The sequence below is a fragment of the Melospiza melodia genome, chromosome 2 (assembly GCF_035770615.1).
Source record: "Melospiza melodia melodia isolate bMelMel2 chromosome 2, bMelMel2.pri, whole genome shotgun sequence".
Lineage (NCBI taxonomy): Eukaryota > Metazoa > Chordata > Aves > Passeriformes > Passerellidae > Melospiza > Melospiza melodia.
Window position 1 is genome coordinate 78,106,006 of NC_086195.1, and position 21,179 is coordinate 78,127,184.

Genomic DNA, 21,179 nt, shown 5'->3' on the forward strand with positions numbered 1-21,179 from the left:
AACAAAGGCTTTAGTAGGGTTTTAGCATGGCCACCATCATGAAAACCAAAGATTACATATCAAGGAAAATACGCAAAATGTATTCAAGCATTTAGCATTTTGTTAAAACATATTTTACAGGTTTATTGTTTGAAAATAAATTTGGATTTGGGCTAAAAGGTGAGGCTTGAGGAAAAAAAGTTCTTTTCCACAAATACCTGCACTGACTTCTTGGACTGTTCCCACTGAATTGGATTTTAGTATATTTAAATTCTGCTGTCCATAGGTAAACCATAAACAGAAAAAAAGAAAATTTCAATGATTCTTCATGACTTTTAATAGACTTTTGCATGATTTATTGATGTAAATATACTTCAAATAACTGGTTGGACATTAAAGGGCAAATAAAATGTTTTTTCTTTAACAGACATCTTGGGAATGAACAGTATAAATAGAACATAGTCATCACCACTTTATTTTATGTCATTCCAATCTACTATCAATTTCTTTTCATATACAAACTTTTTTGTAGTCTTGAATACCTAGAAAACTTGCATAATGAAACATGTTATTTACACTGTGTATGAGTCACAAATAATTACAAATAAAAAGAATACAAAATGATTAAAATGTATCATTACATGAAAAGCAAGGAAGATATAATAAATGTTCTGATTAACTATAAATGCTTACATATTTGTACATACATTTCTAATCTGAAATTGCTAGATGATATATCTGATGATTTTGATCAGGAATACTAGTTCTTATGCTTGCACTACTGGAGAGGAAGCAATCTTTCCAGACATAATGAGCCACTTAAGAAACATTTATGGAACTGCATAGGATGAAATGTATTCATTTTAAAAAACAAAAATAAAATATTTGACATTGCAAAATATAAGCATTTTCACTCATGCCATTGAGATACATTGTATATTAAATCAATACTGTATTATGTCATCGCAAATAAATCATAACAGAGCTATATAACATTTTAAAAATAAGCAACTCACATGGCATTTGTATAATAAAATAGGAGATGTACAGTATTATTTACAGTGCAAACCAAGAGAGAATAACCCCATGAAACTGCAGCAAACGAACTGTTCAAAACATTGATCACAGACCTGATTCATAAAATCCGTAGGCATGTGTATAGGATGTGTGTAAAACTGGTCCTGGATGTGTGTTCTGAAGGCTTGGGACCACCCCTGGTCAGTCCTGATTCATAAGAACATTCAAAGTTCCTGCCACAAAACCTGGCTGGAAACTGAATTCCACTTGCCAAGACCCAGCAGGGTATTTGGGTATTGAGTATTTGGGTATTTGGGTATTGAGCACTCCAGCAACCAATCTCTACCCAATCTTTCAGTGGTTATTGAAAAGCCAAACACCTCCTGCCCGTGGCAGTATTAAAGCTGCTCAGTATGAAATTTACATATGGAAACTGAGATGGAACTCCTATGAGATGGCTGATCAGCATTGACCACTGAATTTGAATGGTTTTAGTTCCACCTCTGGAACGTGAAATTTGATAAATGAGCTCTGCCTCACAATTAGCCTCATTTGTTTCTTTTTTCTTTCCTACTTATTTTCCTATATTTCTAGATAGTTTCCATGACACAAGAGAGAGCAGGTGGTACAAATCATGTACTCCTGCCAACATCTGAAATTCCAATTGCTGCAAATTCCATTTTCTCAGGATTTGCCATGCTGAACTGCATTGACCATGTGTCTGCATGGCTGAGTTACATGTCAACATGTGTTGTGCCTCTACACATCAGCTCTACAGCATAAGGTGAGCCCACTGAACTCGGAAAGTTGGCCTGCCCCTAGCAATAAACCTAAAATATCCTTACAAAACTTCTCACCTGAGATACAGAATTGTTCTGCACATGTTTAGCATGGCCTTTCATCCAGGATTTCCAGACATTGAGGAGCCAAAAAAAAGTTACTGACATGGCTGAAGAGATGTCAAAAAATTCCTGACAGGAAAAAAAAAAAGGTAGCACAAAAGAGATAAACCATCTTCTCTGTCACAGGAAATCAAGTCTGCAATGTACTATCAGATGCAGTCGGCACATATGGGAACTCGAGTAATGCAGAGACACAGACCTAAGCTTTTTTTTCCTTTTTTTTTCCTCCTTTCCAAGCAATGGGAGAAGAATAATAAATACAGTCTGGGTGGAATCTTGAGCAGCCAACAATGTAAGTGAACTGGTGCATTTCATCCTGTGTCATTACAGTGTTCAGAAGAACAAGCTCTGTCAATGATTTCCAGTGAATTAGCTGCCTTGGGGACTGCTAAAGTCTGGATGGATTTGGTGTCTGGATTGCATTTGCTACGTAATTTGTACAAAGTCACCAGGTAACTTTTTTGCTTTGGAAATCTTTTGATTGCAAAAGAAAGACAGTGAAGGAAGAAATAAATATTTTATGAGCAGCTGTAATGTGTATAAGCAAATTTTAATGAGGAAAAAAATCAACTCAATTTCTTCTCTGTCATATCACTTTTTTTAACTATATACACAAAAATTTCTTGATTTTTCCTAATATTCTGTCTTCTTTGACCACCTCTTCAGTGACTGAACTCTGAAATAAAGGCATCCTGGTCACAATCAGGATCAAAATATTTTTGAGTGAGGTTTCACTGCAGAAACATTTTTATGGACACTGTACTACTACTATGACAAGAATTAATTAAAGTGAGCTACCTACCAGAGGATGAGGTCAAATAAAGCAAGAATTGACATGAATAAAACTTGCATGATTTTTTTTAAATCCAGATAATTTCTCTACAGTACACTTTCACATATAATTGGAAGCAGAAATTAGAACAGCTTCTGTGAAGATGCCAGTGTTATGGCAAAAGCTTCATCAAATATATCCATTACAACGACTCAAAAAACTGCAAAACTCAATAAGCAATACAAGAACTTCAGAATTTCCTCAGCTGAACTTCAAAGGATTTTTGTTGTTTTGCTGATCTCTAGTAACTCATAAATGAAATTTTGGATCTATTTATCTTTATGAATCAGGTACTGTGCAAAGGTCATGCACTGAAATAGCCCATTATTTTTCCCTTTCAAATGCATTAATGGGGAATCAGTAGGATGGAGCCCATCACAAGAAAACCAGAAGCATGAGAAAAGAGTATTTGTTGAATAGAAATGTTACTGTTAGTATTTAGACAAGGCAAAACTTCGCTTGGTCCTGTGAAGAATGAGAGAAACCTGTATTTTGATTATAAACACTGATATGAATACTAGCCTAAAACTGGAGGCATTGAAATAGAAGATGTATAGTATATTGTATATTGCTTTTCTTATACAGTGTACATTATGTTTCTAATGTGGTGACAAACAAGTAAAATCTTTTAGGACAAACTAAAAGGACCTCATTGCAACAAACACCATTAATAGCAGGTCACACTGTGAAAGCGAGATGTCAAGTCACAACACAGTGCAGGCATGCTGCTAAAAGATAGTCTGGGCTACTCTGAGAAGGCTGTTTAACCTTCTGCTATCTGTTAACAACATACCTGCATGAGCTTTGTAAAGTTTCTTCTTCTTGTTTGAGGCCTTCAGTGACTTTGAAAAAAGAGGGATAAAAAAGGCAAACTGTCCTCAGTTACACTTTGGAAGAATTGTATCACCAAAGCCTACTCAAAAGGAGGCAAAAAGATTAAAATAAGAAGCATCAATAGAAGTGGAACAGAACAAGGCTGTTTTGTTTCCTCTAAAGAAGGCCCAGGCTATTGGCACTGTTTGCATTTGCTAGTAAATAGAAGTGGCTTATCGGGAGGAGATTCAGGAAAGGCATTCACTGATCTCTCTAAGCCTGCAAGATTTACAAATAGCATCTGCTTTTCCATTTCCCAGCAACATACAGAGAAAGACCCTTTGCTGTATGCAGGTCTGTGTAAACAGTTAGACACAAAACAGTAATTTTAAGACAAGAAGAATAAACTTTAGATTACATTTTTTTTTTCAGAAGCTCATAGGATCAACAGCTATCAAGACATACATTCTGTTATAGGAAGAGCAGTACAAATGTTAAAGCTTTTAAGACCGTGTATAGTTCACTGCACACACAATTTTCCCATGGCCTACACATATGGCACATCAAGTTTTTTTACACAGACTCATGGTCCCAAGGAGGGATTAATATTGAATTCTAAATGTGTTATTCTGGTGCTGCAGCCCTGAATAACTTGTTCAATGCCACAGCACAGGCCTGGTTAGTACATACATCATGCACTTCAACTGCTCACAGTCAAAGACGCAAATGACAGAACCAAATTTACTGTTTTGTTTTTGTTTTTTTTCTTCAAGTAGGTAAGTCTTTGGTTAGTAATAAATTCAGTTGGTTTGGGGAAGCAATCATAACTGAAATAGCAACTTTCAACCAGAGGTACTTACTGGAACTTCCAGACCACTAAGCCTGCCGAACAAATCCCAATAAAAAAATTGAAATGCAGCATGTGATAGTTTGTATGGAGTCTGCTTCTGTTGGCATGTGGATTCCTTTGCTGAACAGCTAGTTACAGGACAAGTAATCAGATGCAATTTTGCAATTAATCCCTTGATTTCAGTGTGGAAAGATCCTGGCTTATATGATTTCTGGGCTTTTCTGTTCATGCCCTCTGACAGCAAAACTCTAACCAGCCCCATCCCCTCCCAAGTGATCGCAGGCTGATGTTTCAAAATAATGTTCAGATTTACAGAGTACTAAAATTAATCTCTTAATCATTAAGTTGACAGAAGTCTCTAGGGACACTGCCTTACCTCCTCTATGTGTTACTAAACTGGAAATACTGTCAATAATTAGATTATCCTTTGTCTGTAAGAAATTTCATACAAACAGGTTCAGGTCCACAAACATCTCAGTGCTTTAAACCCTGACAGAACTCTAGTACTCTTTAATGGCATCCAAGATTATTTTAATGCTAAGCAACCATTGTTGATAGTGCAAGGTTGTAATCTTATTAGTGCAAAATGCTTGTACAAGTCTCTTCAAATAAGCTCTGTAAGACAACACTAAAATAGTACTACAGAACTACGCAAAAAGCATTTTCACCCAGGGGATGGACATTTGTCCATTTCCACAGGAGTGCAGCCTTGGAGGTGGTCACTCTTCACATTTTAGGAGGACCAAATACTTTTATCCAGCATCCAGAACAGAGAAGATTGAAACAAGACAAGCAGCAATACTCAGCATTCATAAAGCTGAAACTGAAACTTTACTCTACTGAACAGTTCTGTCCCTTTGGTCTGCTCTCAGTAATTGACACACCAGCAATGGTGGTCCATAACCCTTCCTAAAATTCCCACTCCCAGAACTGAGCATCATGAACTCAAGTGAAACCCATCTTCCTACAATTATCCAAGTCATCTTCACAAATGTCTGGATCTGCTACTACAGATGTTTGTGACCATCTTACATAGGAATTAGCCCTCAGATTTTACTTTGGCAACACAGAAATTAAAGGGAAAAGTTGAAAGATACAACTCTAAGGCAGCAAAGTTAATTGTCCTCTAGCTTTCCTTTCAGAGGAAATGAAAATGAGCCTGAATGAATCACCAGTTAAATCACCAATTTCAGCTGGTTGCTGGAAAAAATTGTTCAACAAAGTACCAGATATTACTTTCCATTCACACTTTCTTGAATTTCATGACTCCTGATTAGAAAGGAGAGTCAGAATCACAGTCCCAGACAACTGGAAAACTGTTATCTTCTAGGCAAGATACTGCAAAGTTCAATTTGTTCTCAAAGGTTTTGGGAAGAGACTGAACTATGACTTGGTAGGCCCAGGCTGTGAATTTCGTGCCAATAATACAAGCTTGTTTTGCAAAAGTTTCTGCTTATTGCAAACTAATCCCACTGAAATATATAAATATAAACCAGTAGATTATTTTTAGTAGCATTCAGTTCCTTCTCTAAGGTTGGCCATAGAGGCAGAGAAAAGTGGCAAAGAGAGTTAGAGGATTATTTGTGGCTGTGAAATAGTTGGTTGGACTCTGTAGGATGGTGATCTGAGAACACCTTAATATTTATGTGTTGCACCTGTGACTTGCACAAACAAAATACACACAGCCTCTTCAAAACACTATGGGATCCTGCAAAGAAGAACTTTAGCAAATTTTAGTAAACTGGGAAAGGTCAAGCTTATATCCAGCAGGAATGTAGTCATTCCTAGCAGTGGAGCACATCATATTCAGGGGGGAAAAAAACCAACAAAAAAAAAACCCCAGTTACTGTTCTCTTGTAATACTTTGCTGGAAAATACTTGAGTCATTGACCTCTGAGCTTTAAAGAAACTGAAGTTTAAAAAGGAAAGGGATGAAGATGGCCAAGCTTTTCACTGAAGTAAGGATGGATGCTAAAGGTGCATGATTTGGTTTGGAGTAATCCCAAGGGTAGGTGACACTATAACCATAATATCTCAAGACAGCTATCAGACAATGTCCACATATTTGTATTATTTATCTCTAACTACATTTCTGCAAATTTAAGCAGTCACATCATGTTCTATAAAATTCAAAGTATGCCATGGAATGTCTAGATAATATGTAGGACGTGCGATGCAGGTAACTGCTCGTGCTGCTTGTCCTGACATTTCTGTTCCACCACTGAACCTCATCACCCTGATAATAATGGGACACACTGAATGCCAGATAAACTGCAGTGATGCTAATTAATTCCCACAATCAAGATTAGTCTGGACCTCTTTTACAATGAGGACTTGTGCAAGAACAAAAATTTGCAAAGAGAACTTCACCTGATAAGATATCCAAAAGACAATGAGCATAAATACTTTACAAATATTTTTTACAGTGATTTGCTTCACTGACATAAGTTATTATTTATACCCTGTACTTGTCAGTGCCCCAGATCTGAAATGCAGAGATTTCATAACAGGTGTGCAGAAAAGACACATACTACAGGAAGAGTTTGTAAAGAAAGTGGTGAAGGTTATTCCTGAGCTATGCATAGGTCAGCTTTTGAATATATAATAAAAAGAATTACTTAAGTCATAGCAGAAACAGCATGCAACTCCTGCCAGCCCTGTCTTAGCTGAGTTCCAGCCTGTGCCTTGAAGAATTTTTCACCTTGACTAAACAGGCTGAGGTTCTCTGTCTGCAGTGGATTGCTGCTCCTTCAGGGTCATACACAGTATGGTGGAATTGCCCTGCTGCAGAAAATAGGTAATTGAAGAAGAATTAAGAATAAATAAGTGGTTTGTTTTGTTTAGTTTGTTAAATCCAAGCAAGAAGCAATATGCACTTGCAAAATCATGGCACAGAAAAGAATTCTTTAAAATGCAAATGTTTGAGGCAATGAAAAATAATTACCCCCTTTTTAGTAAAGATTTGCTGAGGTTTGGAAATTTTCTTTCACTATAGATCTGTTATTAGATTTGGGTTTTGGGAGTTTAGCTTTTATTTTTCAGTTGAATAAATTTAGCAATAAATTATCTTCTCCTCCCTCCTGCAAAGAAGATGGAAATGTCAAGCCAAAAACTTATTTTCAGTATTCAAATAATGGCTTTAACATGACTTTCAGTGCTTAACTTGTGGTACTTAACTTTGGAGGGACTGTGGCCAAACTGATTCATCAGATAAAACAGAAACTGCAAGCGGGTTTAGAAGGTGAATAAGAATTAAAAGTAAACATTGTCATTCTTCTTCTTTGTGATTACAATTCTTTGTAATGTAATTTTATGGCTAGCTTGATTTCAGTTGAGCATTTCTGATGCTTTTTCTCCAGATGTTATGATATTTTGATGGACCTTCACCTCTGTCACTGATTTCACCCCTCTCTGGCAAGCTCATAGTGTCTATTTTTAGCTCCATGAGCTACTAATCCAGTTTCTCTGACAACTGCAATTTGTTGGAGGAAATGACTAGTGTTACGTTGTCTCGGAGCTATGAGCCCATTTGAGAAATCAGCTTTTTAGCTGACCTTTAAAGCAAGTGAGAATAATGTGTCTGCAATTCCACAGGGTTTGGATTTCATTATCACAGCAGTGTGTATGAGATGGGCTGGCCCTGCTGCACAGCTCTGCCTCTCTGTTTTGTTTTCATGGTAATTATAGAAACTGTTTACTGTACATGGAAAATCTGCGAGTTTTCTCAGCTCTTGAGGACAATACTATTTCTAATCCTTTTCTCTGGAGAGCAACAGTTCACAGTGTGGAGGAGTACATACTATTGATTCTTCTCAAGAAGAACTTTCCCACGGACCATGACTGCAATGAAAATCACCACAGATGTCTAAGGATCAGAATGGCAACTGCAAACAGAAGAGAGACGTATGGGAGCAGTGTAGCAGAGGAGCAGCCCTGGTTCTTCCCACTGCTCTCTGGCTCAGAGCCTTACACATGTTCCTGACTCCTGAGAATCTGGGTACTCCAAGGGCATCACAACACGAGTGTGACTCAGAGGGGTCAGACAGAAGCTTTAGTAACTATGATCAGTGTGAGAGAACATCCAGCCAGCACCTCACCCTCTGTTCTCCTTTCTTTCCCAAGTGACTGCAGACACTGACCTGTATACGATATTGCAGTGTCTGCAATTTTTTTTCAAGAAAACAAAACAGAAAAAAAATTGTTGAGGAAAATTTATATTTCAGTGTTAAAAAAATATACATTTCTGGGATGGATGGATGGATGGATGGATGGATGGATGGATGGATGGATGGATGGATGGATGGATGGATGGACGGATGGACGGATGGATTTATTAAGTAGCTATTTCCAGACGGAATCGAGCAGTAAAGATGATGGTTTGGAGAGAGGGCTCTTGGTGAATACATCAGATAATACACTAGTGCTATCTTAGAGCAAAACTGGGGAGTTAGCAACAATCACAGATTGTTAGTTTTAAACTGAAATGAATTTTCTTATAACTAGAATAAACTCCTAGTCAGACTTCTAAAATCTTATATATTAATAATTTTAGTCATGTCCCTTTGAATCTCTGGCTGAAGCCTAGCCCTTGCCCCAGTGTTTTTGTCTCCATATGTATTTGATGTTCTATTTTTTACACCTTCTTATTCTTCACAGCAGTGGGATTTATCTCACCTACAGCATGGCAGCTAATCTGAGCCAGTCTTCCACAGTGGTCACTGGGGAGGAAAGGGAAGAGCATAGCTAAGGCAGTGGTTTATCTCATCCCTAACACGTTGTCCAGGACAGCTCAATCTTTAAAATGCCAGGATGTCTGCACTGACTGTAGAGGGAACTGACCTGACTAGCTCAGACCAGACATAAGTTTTAGATGCTTAAATGCAGATCAGCTGAATTTCACTCATATTTACAGCAACCCCCCAAAACCTTGGTTCTCTAGAGGACCCCAGTGCAACTTGGGCACAGTGAGACATAAGAATAATAAGGAATATTCTCACATCAAAGACATTAATGTCTGCAACTTAGTGAAGCCCTAATTTTCAGCAAGGCAGTATAAATGTCATGTATTAGGATGGGAGTTTTGTCTAGAATGGGTTTTGTTTAGACTTCAGTAAAGGGCACAATGCTGTCCTGACAGTGAGCATATTTAAAGCTTGGTTTTGGGATGCTCTGTATCTCTTACTAAGCTCTAAACAATGGAATTAAACTTTGGCCTTACTCAACATAATCTGCATGATATTTCTGCAGAAGCTACTGGGTAAAATACCACTTCCTTGGAAATTTACTACAGACAACTCTTGGTTGAATGTGCATTTGAAAACTCAATATATTCCTGTTTCTAAAGGAAAGGGTGTCAACTGCAGATTATCTCACAGACTTTGTACCTTTTTATTATGATACAAGAATATTTAAAGCTTTCTTTCTGTTTAGATATTTATAAACAATATTTACTTACAGAGCAAAGCAGTCTCCATTTTTTAAAAAAGTGTTAACATTTATCCCTATATACTTTTTAAAAGACATTCTTACTACCACCTCCAAATTTCCAGTTGGCAAAGTGTCTCACTTGCCCTGTTTCACATCTAGTGTTGCATTCAGTATTGAAACTCATGGAGGAATTCTTAGTCCTACCTGCAGAAAAGCCAAATAATACAAAACAGCAGGACACTCTTTGCATTTTGCATTTAGGCTTTCTAGATTTTCTTTTACTCCCCACAATTTTTCTCTGTAAGTAGAGATTCAACTCTTGCTCAAAATGAAAAACTCTGACATCATGCATTTCTCATGCAATTCCACTAAAACTTTAAGGATTATAGACGCTAAAATTCAACCTCATACCCTCAGAGTTCATGACACTATGTGCCATACTTTCTTGCACTTTGTATGAACAATTTCTGTGTCATCCAGCTTCCAAATAGATAAAAGCTAACATCAGCACCACATCTACATACAGCTGCCCTCTCCTACACACATACTTCACTTTCTTCAGATGCTTCTTATTTATATACTTGCAGGACCTACAAGAAGTTTCCAGAGAAGAATGTTTATACACTTAAACACTGACAAACACATGGGAATTAATTTAGAGGGGGGATTTCCAACCCACATTTCCAAAACTTATTTAGGCATCCAGAACGTCAAGGTCACTCAGCAAAGATTCAACTTTCAGAAAAATGTTGCATTCAAGCAGAGAAAATGGGATTGAGAACTATGACCCTTAATGTGAATTTAAAAATTACCTGCTTCTTCTTAGGAAATGCAAATAATCTGAACTGAGACGCCAGGCTTTCAGTGTACAGTTTCAGAATTATTTCAATCAACCAGAAGTGCCATAGAAACTTCTAAAACAAATATATCTGTCTGTACCTCCTTTTTCTTTTCCATGTGATCTGTTCTCTCATGCAATGGCTCACATCTAAAAAAATCTCTCCTTGATGTTTATTTATTCCTAAGCTTGTTCTTTTGCAATAAGTTCAGAAACTCTGATATTGATTTAACAGTATGTTCCAATCTCATTAAGAAAGGAAAAAACAATACCTTAGGGATGTACCGGTAATAAACAAATGCTGAAATGGATTAAACAGTATTTGCCCTCTGTGGGTATTAATCGGTTTAAGCATCTATTTACTCTTGTGTATAAAACAGAAACAACCCATTGTATATACCTGCCTGGTTTACTACTCCTATTTATCATTCCTGGGTGTGTCTTACATCTATTACCCCTATTGTTTATCTAGAATGTGAGATCAGTCTTACTTAGTAGACAGTCTTTTAAAATACTTTTTACATCCAAAACTCTTTTCTAATTCTGGTCCATAGTTCTGATTTTGCTCTTAATTATTTAAGTGAGTAGCAACATATACTTTTAGAAAACTAAAAAAAAAAAAAAAAACACCACTTAAAAAAATCAAATTATTCCATTACATGCTCTTCTTCTCTGAGGAAGAGGATGGAAGGACCAACAGTACACATCAGGGTGTTATTCTGCCATTTAATGTCCTGCTGAAAAGTGGTTTGTTAAGGTGATAGGTGTTGCACAGGAGCCTACACAGAAGAGATTAACATGGCTTTACTTATTGCTTCAAGAGTAGTCATTAGACAGTATTGCTAAGGAATAATTACCTAGAAAACAAGAAGCTCAGTGTGACACCTTCTGCTAATAGAAAGTTAATTTTGGGCCAACAAATTCACAAAAGCACAAAAAAAAAGTATGTTAATGATAACCTGGCAGCTATCTCTCTGCTCTTTAGAATCTGTATGTGTTATTACCATCAGGATAAGGTTTACACAGGCATTCTGGCATACAGTTCAGATGAATGTGGCACACAGGTTTTGCATAACCGGGCTAGGGGCTCAAAGCTCAAAACCTTTTGTAAGTCACACTCCTAATGGCATCCCAGAGTTGTGCTGGCAGTGCTGGTATCACATGCAAAGGGCTCAGACGCTAGGAGGGATCTGCAGAAGCGCAGTAGCCCATGTTCGCAACAGTCACCATGGCTACAGTGGTAACACTTCACTTATCTTGGAATATGCTTCTCTATCCCTCTGACACTTAGTTCGATTCTATTTATTCTGGCCAGTGCAAGATGCTGAAAAGCAGCACAACAGAAGATCAGAGACACAGCACTTGGGCTGAAAATAATGTAATTCAGTGGGATCAGTCTCCCTTATCTTGGCCATCTTAAAAAACAGATGTCTAGTCTAAGTTTGTCATCTGTGGTCACCGAGAAAGTTAAGCACACTCAAGGATTTAGGCAGCCTCATACTCTTTCTAAAACAGAGGGGACAAGTGCCTGACAGGAAAAACGCCTGTCCTCCAGTTTTCAAAAGAAACTTTGATTGTTGGAATGCCAAAGAGGGCCAGACACTGAAGGCACTGCTGCAGCCAAGGTAATCAGCATGTCCCTCTTGATTCATGTAATTCCACTGCCTCCTTGCTAGCCAAGGAAGACACTTGTTTCTCTGAAATCCTCTCTTTTCTTTTTCTCCGAATTAAAACACATTCAGCCTCACTCTGCCTTTGGAAACTAAAATCCCTGGAGTAAACAGCTGGTTTAACATCTGTTTCCACTGATTCTTTTGTTAAGGCTGCCAGCAAAGTTGCCACTTTGCATCACATGTTGTATTGGGCTCTCTAATGCGAACCCTAGCCCAGAGGGAAGCAGACTGAGATGCCTCATGCTGTTTTCAGAGGCCATTCTGTTGCTACAGTGACACAGTGACACTAACCTGGACCACAGACAACTGGAGGTCAACCTTTCTAAGCCATAGGAGCAAGGTAGCAACTGCAGAGGTGAATGATCTGTTGCCTGTGATTGAATTGCTGCATTCCTCAGTTTCACTGTCTCTCTTGCTTTTAAGCATGATTAACAGCCAAGCCACAAAAGATCAATCATGTGTATGAGGTTAAACACTTCACAGATTTTTGTTGTAAGCCTGCTCATGCATTGCAAATGAATAACATCGTTAAGGAGTAACTCCTATCTGCACAGATAAATTTGGTGCTTGTGAAAGCTAAAAAACATGCCATGGGCTGTTCATGCAATGACTTCACCCAAATTCACCAGTGGAAACTTGCACTGCATTCTTTTTCCTCTCTAAGGATGTGAGTGCCTGCTGTGCCACCATAGCAGTTTTGTCTCTGCTGCAAGAAAAGTAAGATCAGCCCTTTAACCCCAGTTATTCTTTAGATGTAAGCAGCTGTGTCAACAATATATGCTAATTAGAACAACAATAGGAATTGTTCACTATGTCACATACAGTGTGCTAAGGGAAGTGGAAATCTTTTGGAGAGCAGAACCCTGACAAGAGCAGGACACAGCATGCAAGATAATGGAATTATTAACAGTAGCAGAAGCCAATCAACTCCTACTTGTTGAGTCTACTGCACACTCAGCATCTTTAATTCATCCATAGCCTCTCCTGTCACTGGCACCCTCAATCCTGTACAGCATTATGAATAATGTATCACCTCGAGGGAAAGGAACCAACTGTCTCTGAGTTTGACAAGCTTTTTTTAGCTTCTTGTTTTGTTGCTAATTTAAGCACGCTGCTATTTCCAATACTACACATGCACAATTTTGCAAAAGATCGCCAGAATCCAGAAAGGAAGCCAGAAGCTCTGAGACTGCATTAGGACAGGGAATCAGCTCTCCTCAGTGAGCTCTGTGCAGTCAGCAGAGGTGAAATAGTGGCCTCAGACTAGAAGAGGAAAACTCAGATGTCCCTGCTGCTGGATTACAGATTCCTTGACAGGACTGTCTGCATGAAGCATGTACATGTGACAGCTTGTGGCAGCTCAAGAACAACAAAGCTGTCCAGCAATTCAGCTTGCCCCAACAACCAATACAGCTCTCAGACTCATTTGCAATGCAACACTGCAGTTTTGGGTGCTATTTTTTTTCCCATTCATTTTTAAATTGCCTGAAAGAAGGATCAATTCAGAGCAAGAAATATACAATACGAAACTGGTTATCAGAGTTTACATCTTAGTGCAGTGCTGATACTTTTAAATGCATGCAGCATGTCATGTTTTTGCACTGCTTGCTTTATATAGGAAAAATGGAAGATGGATGTTAAAAATGGAAGATGGATGCTGTTGGGCTTGGTAGGGAACACTGTAAGCACAAGAGGAGATAGCACTGTGAAATGGCATGTGCACACACATGAACTGCCATGGACTGTTAATGACTCAATCACAAGCATTTCCTCAAAACAGGCAATTCCCATACAAGATCTCCAAGGTTTTAAGAGCTTTGGTTTTCTGTTTGCAGAGGCGTGTTTCCAGGCTTCAAAACAGACTCAGATCTGAAACAGAATGTGGGAATGAGCAGAGAAGCCAAAACCACAATCACAGTTAATGACTATTGGCTCTCTGAAATTAAAACTGAAATATCCTTTGGGATCTTGCAAGAAAACCACACTTTGAGAGTCCTGGCTTAGTAGCAATTCTCCCATGCAGAGGCTTTTGTCTTTGAATGGCAAATTTTACCAGAGGGATGCATAACAAAATTTATCCACCACCCTACCACTTCATGACTATTTCCCTTTTGCTCTGAGTTCATGATCTCTATGAACTGCATCACAGAAAGGCCTGTGTGATGGAGAGCTTCAAACAGATGGAAAAATCTGACACAAGATCTGCAAAAAGTGTTCTGGGGAAATGGCTGTGGACTCTCTTTACTTTGGCCTTGGTACAAGCAACTGGCCACAAAGAGATTGATGAACCCAGTAGGGGGATCCTCACATCACCTTCCCTTTGCCTTGTACATGCAATACAAAATAGATCTCCTCCTTCTCTTTCCAGAGAGGGTAGATTTGTTCTGCACAGAAACTCAAGACAGCAGATGTGGCTTCTTGCAGCTACGTGAAGAAACACAAGAATGCAAATTCTTACTCAGAGGAGGCAAAGATCCTCTGTTTCATAAGAAGCAAAAAGTTGAAAGAAAATTCCAAATAGAGCATATTATTTCTGTAACCATTTCAGCACCTCTAACCTCTTCACCTCATCATCTCAAGGTACAGCATTCTGAGAACCTTTCTATTTATAAGACAATGCCAGGAAAATGAGAACCTTTTCTCTATCACTAAAAGTAAGCGTTGTTGGAGAAATGTTGAGTCTGACTACCACCTAACTGACATGACAACATCAATCTTGATAATAAGTTTCATTTCACTTTGTAAAGGTGTCCAAAAAAATAAGCTTGCAACCGAATATGAAAGGCAGCAGATGCAACTACTAATTTAGAAAGCGCTGAGAGTTTGTTTTACACCTTCCTCACATTGACATAGAAAAATGTCCCCAGAGAGCCCACACTTTTTTCATTAACATCCCTCATCATAACACAAATAACGTAATACCTAGCATCTGCACTGCAGTTCTAGATATGTTACCTTTACATAAGCTTATGAAAAACAAAGACTGCATATTTTTATACAGTCAGTGTACTCTGATTTGGGGAGCTAAATGATTTATTTGCAAACGCTATCAATGGTGGTACCAGTTCTCACACAGATCTCTCTGAGTTTAAGTCTCCTTATACAACAAAAAGTCTCTGAGAGGATGACGATGTTGATACAAACTGGTTTTGATTGCTTCTCCAATTTGCCAGTAAAACTAGAATTTATCCATCATTTGCTATGAAAATGTTTCCATTATCAAGATCAGGTGCAGGATTAACCTAGACACTTCTTACTAGCAACTGTAAGAGACAAGATATCAAACTACAAACTTTTGGTCTAAACCTCTAAATTTGTACTCTTCACATAGGAGTGTGGGCAGTGAGAAGAGAAAAAGAGTTGGCCAGATAGGCTGGGACTCTGACATCAGCAACTACTGAACAATGAAGATGTGCCAGAGAAGTCAGACTGAAATCTAAATCTACTAATGCCTATCTGAAAAAAAATTCACTCTAGGGAACTAAGTAATGACATCAAAACTATGGATTTATTAGCTGGGAAGTGACATTCCTGTTTCAGTGGTGAAACATGAACTTTGATCCATTTCTGATTCTTACACATCTCACTGGTGTTCCCAGGGTAAAAAAATGCATGCTACATCCTGTGTATGTGCAAACTAATGGCTATAGGCTAAAACTTGTCATCCTGTGCAGGAAATTCTCAGATCTGTAATTTGGATGGAAATTTCACAATCTCAAATTGAACAGTTTTTTAAAGTAATTTTTTAGATAGACCACAAAACTCTGTATGCTGTTTATCAAGGTAGATGAAAAAATAACAACTCTAATCCCAACAATGCTCTAATACCAATGGAAGAAATCTTTAACATCAGTATCCCACTAGAAAGTGAGCAAATTTGCATTAAAATAGATTTTGAGGCTAATTCCCATGCATCTACCCTCCTTACACAAGGAAGAACTCATCCCTGCACAATAAATTCAGACATTGTCTGTCTGCTGAAGTCGGTGAAGGTTCAAGACAGTCCTTTCTCATCCAGAAAGGCATAATGGAAAAGAATCCTGAAACATTCTCAGCACAGGCTAGCAGTGCCATGCTGACTCACAGGGGCTACTGGTCAAAGGGGAGAAATAGAGAACCGTCATTCCCTTCACAGAAAGATCCAGCTGGACAATCCTGAAATGTGGTGAAAGTTATTTACTTACTTTCAAGAGATGCCTCATGATGCCTTAGTTGTGACTACTAAATCCATAAGCAAACTCATTTCTCTTCTGAATTAGAGAAATGCAGAGTATCTTATGCCTCCTAGTTGCTGCTGAGCCTTATCTTTGATTGAAGTGATTAAAGGCCCATGTGCAGCTAAGCCACTTTGGAACCACGGCACAGATTTTAACTAGCAATCTGCAAGCTCACAACAACATCACCCACCCCAGCAGGATCCAAAGGCAGAACACCCACAGAGGAAAACTGACCACCACTACTTGTGAAAAAGAAAACCCGAGAAAAAAAAAATGCCTAAAAATGTTCCACACACACATACACATCTTGCTTGAACTGGATTAATTGAAAACAATAATACTGTATTAATTTTGAACAGCAAAGAATTGGCCTTTTTAAAATTCTTTTTGTTTGGTTTTGGTTTTGTTTGGTTTTTGGTTTTGTTTTCTTTTTTTTTTTTTTAATTGTCTTGGACTAACAAAAATCTTGACCTGCCATTTGCATTAAACCTGGAAAAGTACTGCCTTTCCCTTTTTGAGGTTCTTTTGATCTCAGCTAGATAAAGCAGGGGACTTTCAGCCAATCCAACAATAGAGGAGGTTTCCAAATGAACAATCATTATTAACAGAATGGATTTTCAACTATCAATCTGGACTAGGAGCACAAGTCCTATTAAAAAATGTGGAAAACCATCCAGAGATCTTCCAGTGTTCGCTGGAATTCCTCAGAATAAGTTTTCACAAGACCAAAATTTTAGAGAAGTTCAGGGCTTTTACTGAAGATCAGTTTGGCTGATAATTTAGAGGGAAAACAAGAGAACTTTTCTGTTTGTCCATACATTGATCTTCTGAACTTTGTTTACATTGTCCTGGAAGGACTGGACATACAACACTGAACATTATTTTATATAAGAAGACAGTGCTCATCTAAAGCTTTAGCATAAAAACCAGATAAAGTGATCTATCAAAGTGGGGGGTTTATTCTGTAAATATTGATTCTTTTTTTTGTTGCCAAAAAAGTCAACAAATGCCTTCTTCCCACTTGTATAACAATAAGTTTTGATAGGTAGAATGTATGAAATATACAGTAACTTCTTCTGAAAAGCTATCTAAGCTCACTCAGCTTACAGTATGTGGAATGTAATTATCCAGAAAGTGAAATATGTATAAAAATAGGTAAAATTCCTACAATATTTGTATTGAGTCATAATTCCTCCTGCCAGGAAGGTTACAATAGCTCTACAGTATATGTATGAAATGCTTGTTCATAAAGTTAAAAAACATCATTACCTTACTGAAGAACACATTAAATACAGGAATGCATAATCAGAACTGACTCTCAATTCTGCTTAGCTGGTGCAAATCTACAGAGAACCATCATCCTTTCTGCACAAAACAAGACCAACCTCTAATTTGAGAGTTGGGGTTTTGTTTCATTGTTTTGTTTGCCATAGAGGGGCCAGACTGAAGTTTATGAAAGAAATTCCTCTGGAAGTGGAAGTACATTGTTTAATATTTTTTCCCTATCTCCACTTTGTTTCCCGACAGCAGTTACCCACCTTTTGAAATGAGTTACCCACCTTTTGAAATGATTATTGCCTGACATTACATGGAGCTTTTACTGCCTGCTCAGAAGGCGGCAGTGAAACACAAAGAACCTCCAACTCCCCTGTCATGACCCAGTTTGGGCTTGTGCTTTTTTGACAAGTCTTTGATCTGCAGCAGGCCTCATAGGCTGGTCTCCCGGAGGAACATGGTGCCGATGTTGTAAGACACCTTTCTCACTCTGGCAGATGGGACGGAAGGTTTTGGCGGCTTCTGACCACTTCTGACCTCCAGGAAGTAACAGATCCCAGGAATTTCCTTTGGAAAGTTTTCTGGAAGCTCTTCACGGGAACGAGGGATAAAAATAAAATTTTCTTCCTTTTTCAAAAGCCTGGAGAAAAACAAAACACAGGGACACAAAACACTGTAAAACACATTGCAAAAATGCCTCTTTGGAAAAGGTGGATCCTATGTGCAACCTAGTAAAAAATATGTTTACACTGTTGTGTAGCATATAAAGAAATTCTAAGTCAGGATCCTCAGCTGATCAGTATGAACTTATCATCATTAACTTCGAAGCTTCAAGAAGCTCTGTTGACTGAGATCAGCTGAAGGGATGGCTCAAAAAAACATTCTCTGAAAATCAGTGTCAGCATTCAGAAAATAATGTACCAGAAAGAGAACCAAATTCATAATGAAGGTTGTTCAGAACACATAATTTGGCTTAATTAAAACACTTTGGTCTGGCAGAAATTAACATTTCAGAGCAATGGCTACCACCAGGTTTCCCACTGGAAGGCCGGTATGAAGGTGGCAGTGCTTGGGAGCTCTCCCAGACAAAAGCAGGGAGGTCAGTTTGTGCATCTACACTCAGTAGTACTTTTTTCATAAATTGGGTTCAAATACAGCAAATCCATCTTCAACAGCAGAACTAAATCTGACACTATTCACCAAGAGTACCCATGGGTTTAATCTAGGCTATTTGGCTGGGTCAGAATGGGATCCAGGTTCCCTGGACTGACAAAGCCATCTCCTGGCATGCCTGCTCAGCTGGCACAACACCACAGACCCCACTATGCTGCCTTCTGCCATTTGCCACCTTAGAAATCTCTGTCTGGTTAGACCTGAAAATTTAGGGCATCTTTACCAGGACTAGCTGGATTTGTAAAATAAAGGAAGTAACTCTACACATTTTCTTTTTGTTTCCAAAGTAAATTAAGTTAGTGGTATTCAATCCCTTGCAGCATTGAAAAGAGCAGTTTTGAGACAATGGCAAATTCTGAGCACAGTTGGATATATAAAAGCATTCTTCCTCTTTTCCCTCCAACAATATTAATTCTTTCTCTCAATCAGTTTGAAGCTAAAAAACATAATTGGGAAGAATTTTATAAGTTTCCATGGAATTTTGTAATAGGTAGATTATTTAATGCCTGTAAAGTTGATTTCTGGAAAGCAAATGAATGAATGAATCCTCTTGCCAGGGGAATTTTGCAGGATTATCAGTATATGCAATGGCACTTCCTTTACAGAGTATTTTTTCATGAGTTTTTTGCATGAGATAAAACTAGGTAAGCTCATTGACATATAAAGGCAATTTCTTTCCAGCTTTTTAGTAATCACTTAGTTATAAATCCAACAAAGTTTGTGCCTTTGGACTTCTGTGGAGAACTTTATTTAGCACGTAGTTTGAAAGTCCACATTGTCAATTTTATGATCAAAATATGATCAATTTTATGATCAAAATACTGAATCTTTTCTAAACATGAATGTTTGTGGAGGCCTCTACAGAGAAGCTTCTCTTTTAATCTCTGCAATGTTTGCAGTAAATATTTTGTGTGCCCAAACTAAGGCTTAACATACTGAAATAAGTCTTCTCAGCTTCCCAAATTAGATTTCTGCATGTAACAGCTGAAATCTTAGAACTTTCTGAGCTAAATCTGTAAGCTTTCACTGTAGCCACTCTTCCCCACACTGACTATTCACCATGGAGCATCCTGCCTTCCTAAAAATCAATGGTTTCCTCATCAGAGTCTAACATCAGGTAATTTTAATGACAGTTACACAAATCCAAAACTGTAAAGTGTAATGTAAAGTATATCTACATTATTTGAGTAAGGTCAGGGTTGACACTAAGATTAGTTGGTATTTTATACCATTTCCTCATAGAAAAAAAAGTGCAAGATATTAACTACCCATCTTATTTTCACTTGTTTTGTGAATTGTAACTTCGTGACAATTAAATGCTCCAGGACTGATAGACAATTAGTCTTTTGAAGATTCCTCCACTGCTGTGGCTTGTGATAGAATACATCCTGTATTAGACGCTTGAATCAGCCTCTAAACCTCGGAAATTGTCCAAGCTGGCCTTCATTGGGATAACATTTCGGCTCTCAAGCAAGCATGGCAGGAAACCTTTGTTACCAAATGTTAATGGAAGTTACTTATGATTACATTCTATCCTACTTACTTTACATTGCTAAAAAAAAAAAAAAAAAAAAAAAAAAAAGAAAAAAAAATCTGGTACTAAAGAAACAAGTTATCTGCAAATTCTCAGTGCATATCAGCAAAGATATTTTTCTGCAAAATCTTCCCTCTTACTTTTAGGCCACCTGTGATGTTAAAAAGAAATCAATAGCAATTGATGACCATGCCCATTTCTAAGTTTACTGAATTCCTTTTTACGGGAACAAAGAACCCCAAAAGATCCTTGTGCCAAGCAGGTGAATGAGTAGAGCACATCCTTAGGGATGGGCTGACCTTGGCTGGACACCAGGTGCTGACCAAGCCACTCTGTCCCATGCAATCCATATTTTGCACTTGCTCTCTGGATCAGGAGAAGATCCAGTGTAAAACCTTCTGCTCTGGAACATCTCATGGGTGCTGGCACCAGTTCAGGTTGGTTGCCTCACCTCACAGACTGCTCTCAGAGCACTCCTTTCTGAACAGGACAGGCTGCCAGTTGTGAAAAGAACAATCTACCCTGAGAGCACAATCTTATACTTCACCTTCAGGAAATTATGCTGCAGCTTTAACTGTATAAAAAATGTCCCCAGATTGTCCCATATTCTGAGAGCTTAAGCTGAAGTTACACAACCTCCGCAGTTCAG

General features: G+C 38.1%; 1 protein-coding gene across 1 annotated transcript in view; it reads right to left on the bottom strand.

The window, feature by feature from the left end:
- Positions 1 to 292: 292 nt before the first annotated feature.
- GUCY1A2 (guanylate cyclase 1 soluble subunit alpha 2) overlaps positions 293 to 21,179 on the bottom strand; it is a 153,177-nt gene continuing 132,290 nt past the window's right edge. The window contains exon 8 of the mRNA XM_063148946.1: positions 293 to 18,463. Within this exon, the coding sequence (XP_063005016.1) occupies positions 18,256 to 18,463 (208 nt within the window). The 3' untranslated portion in view covers positions 293 to 18,255. The remainder of the gene's footprint in view (positions 18,464 to 21,179) is intronic.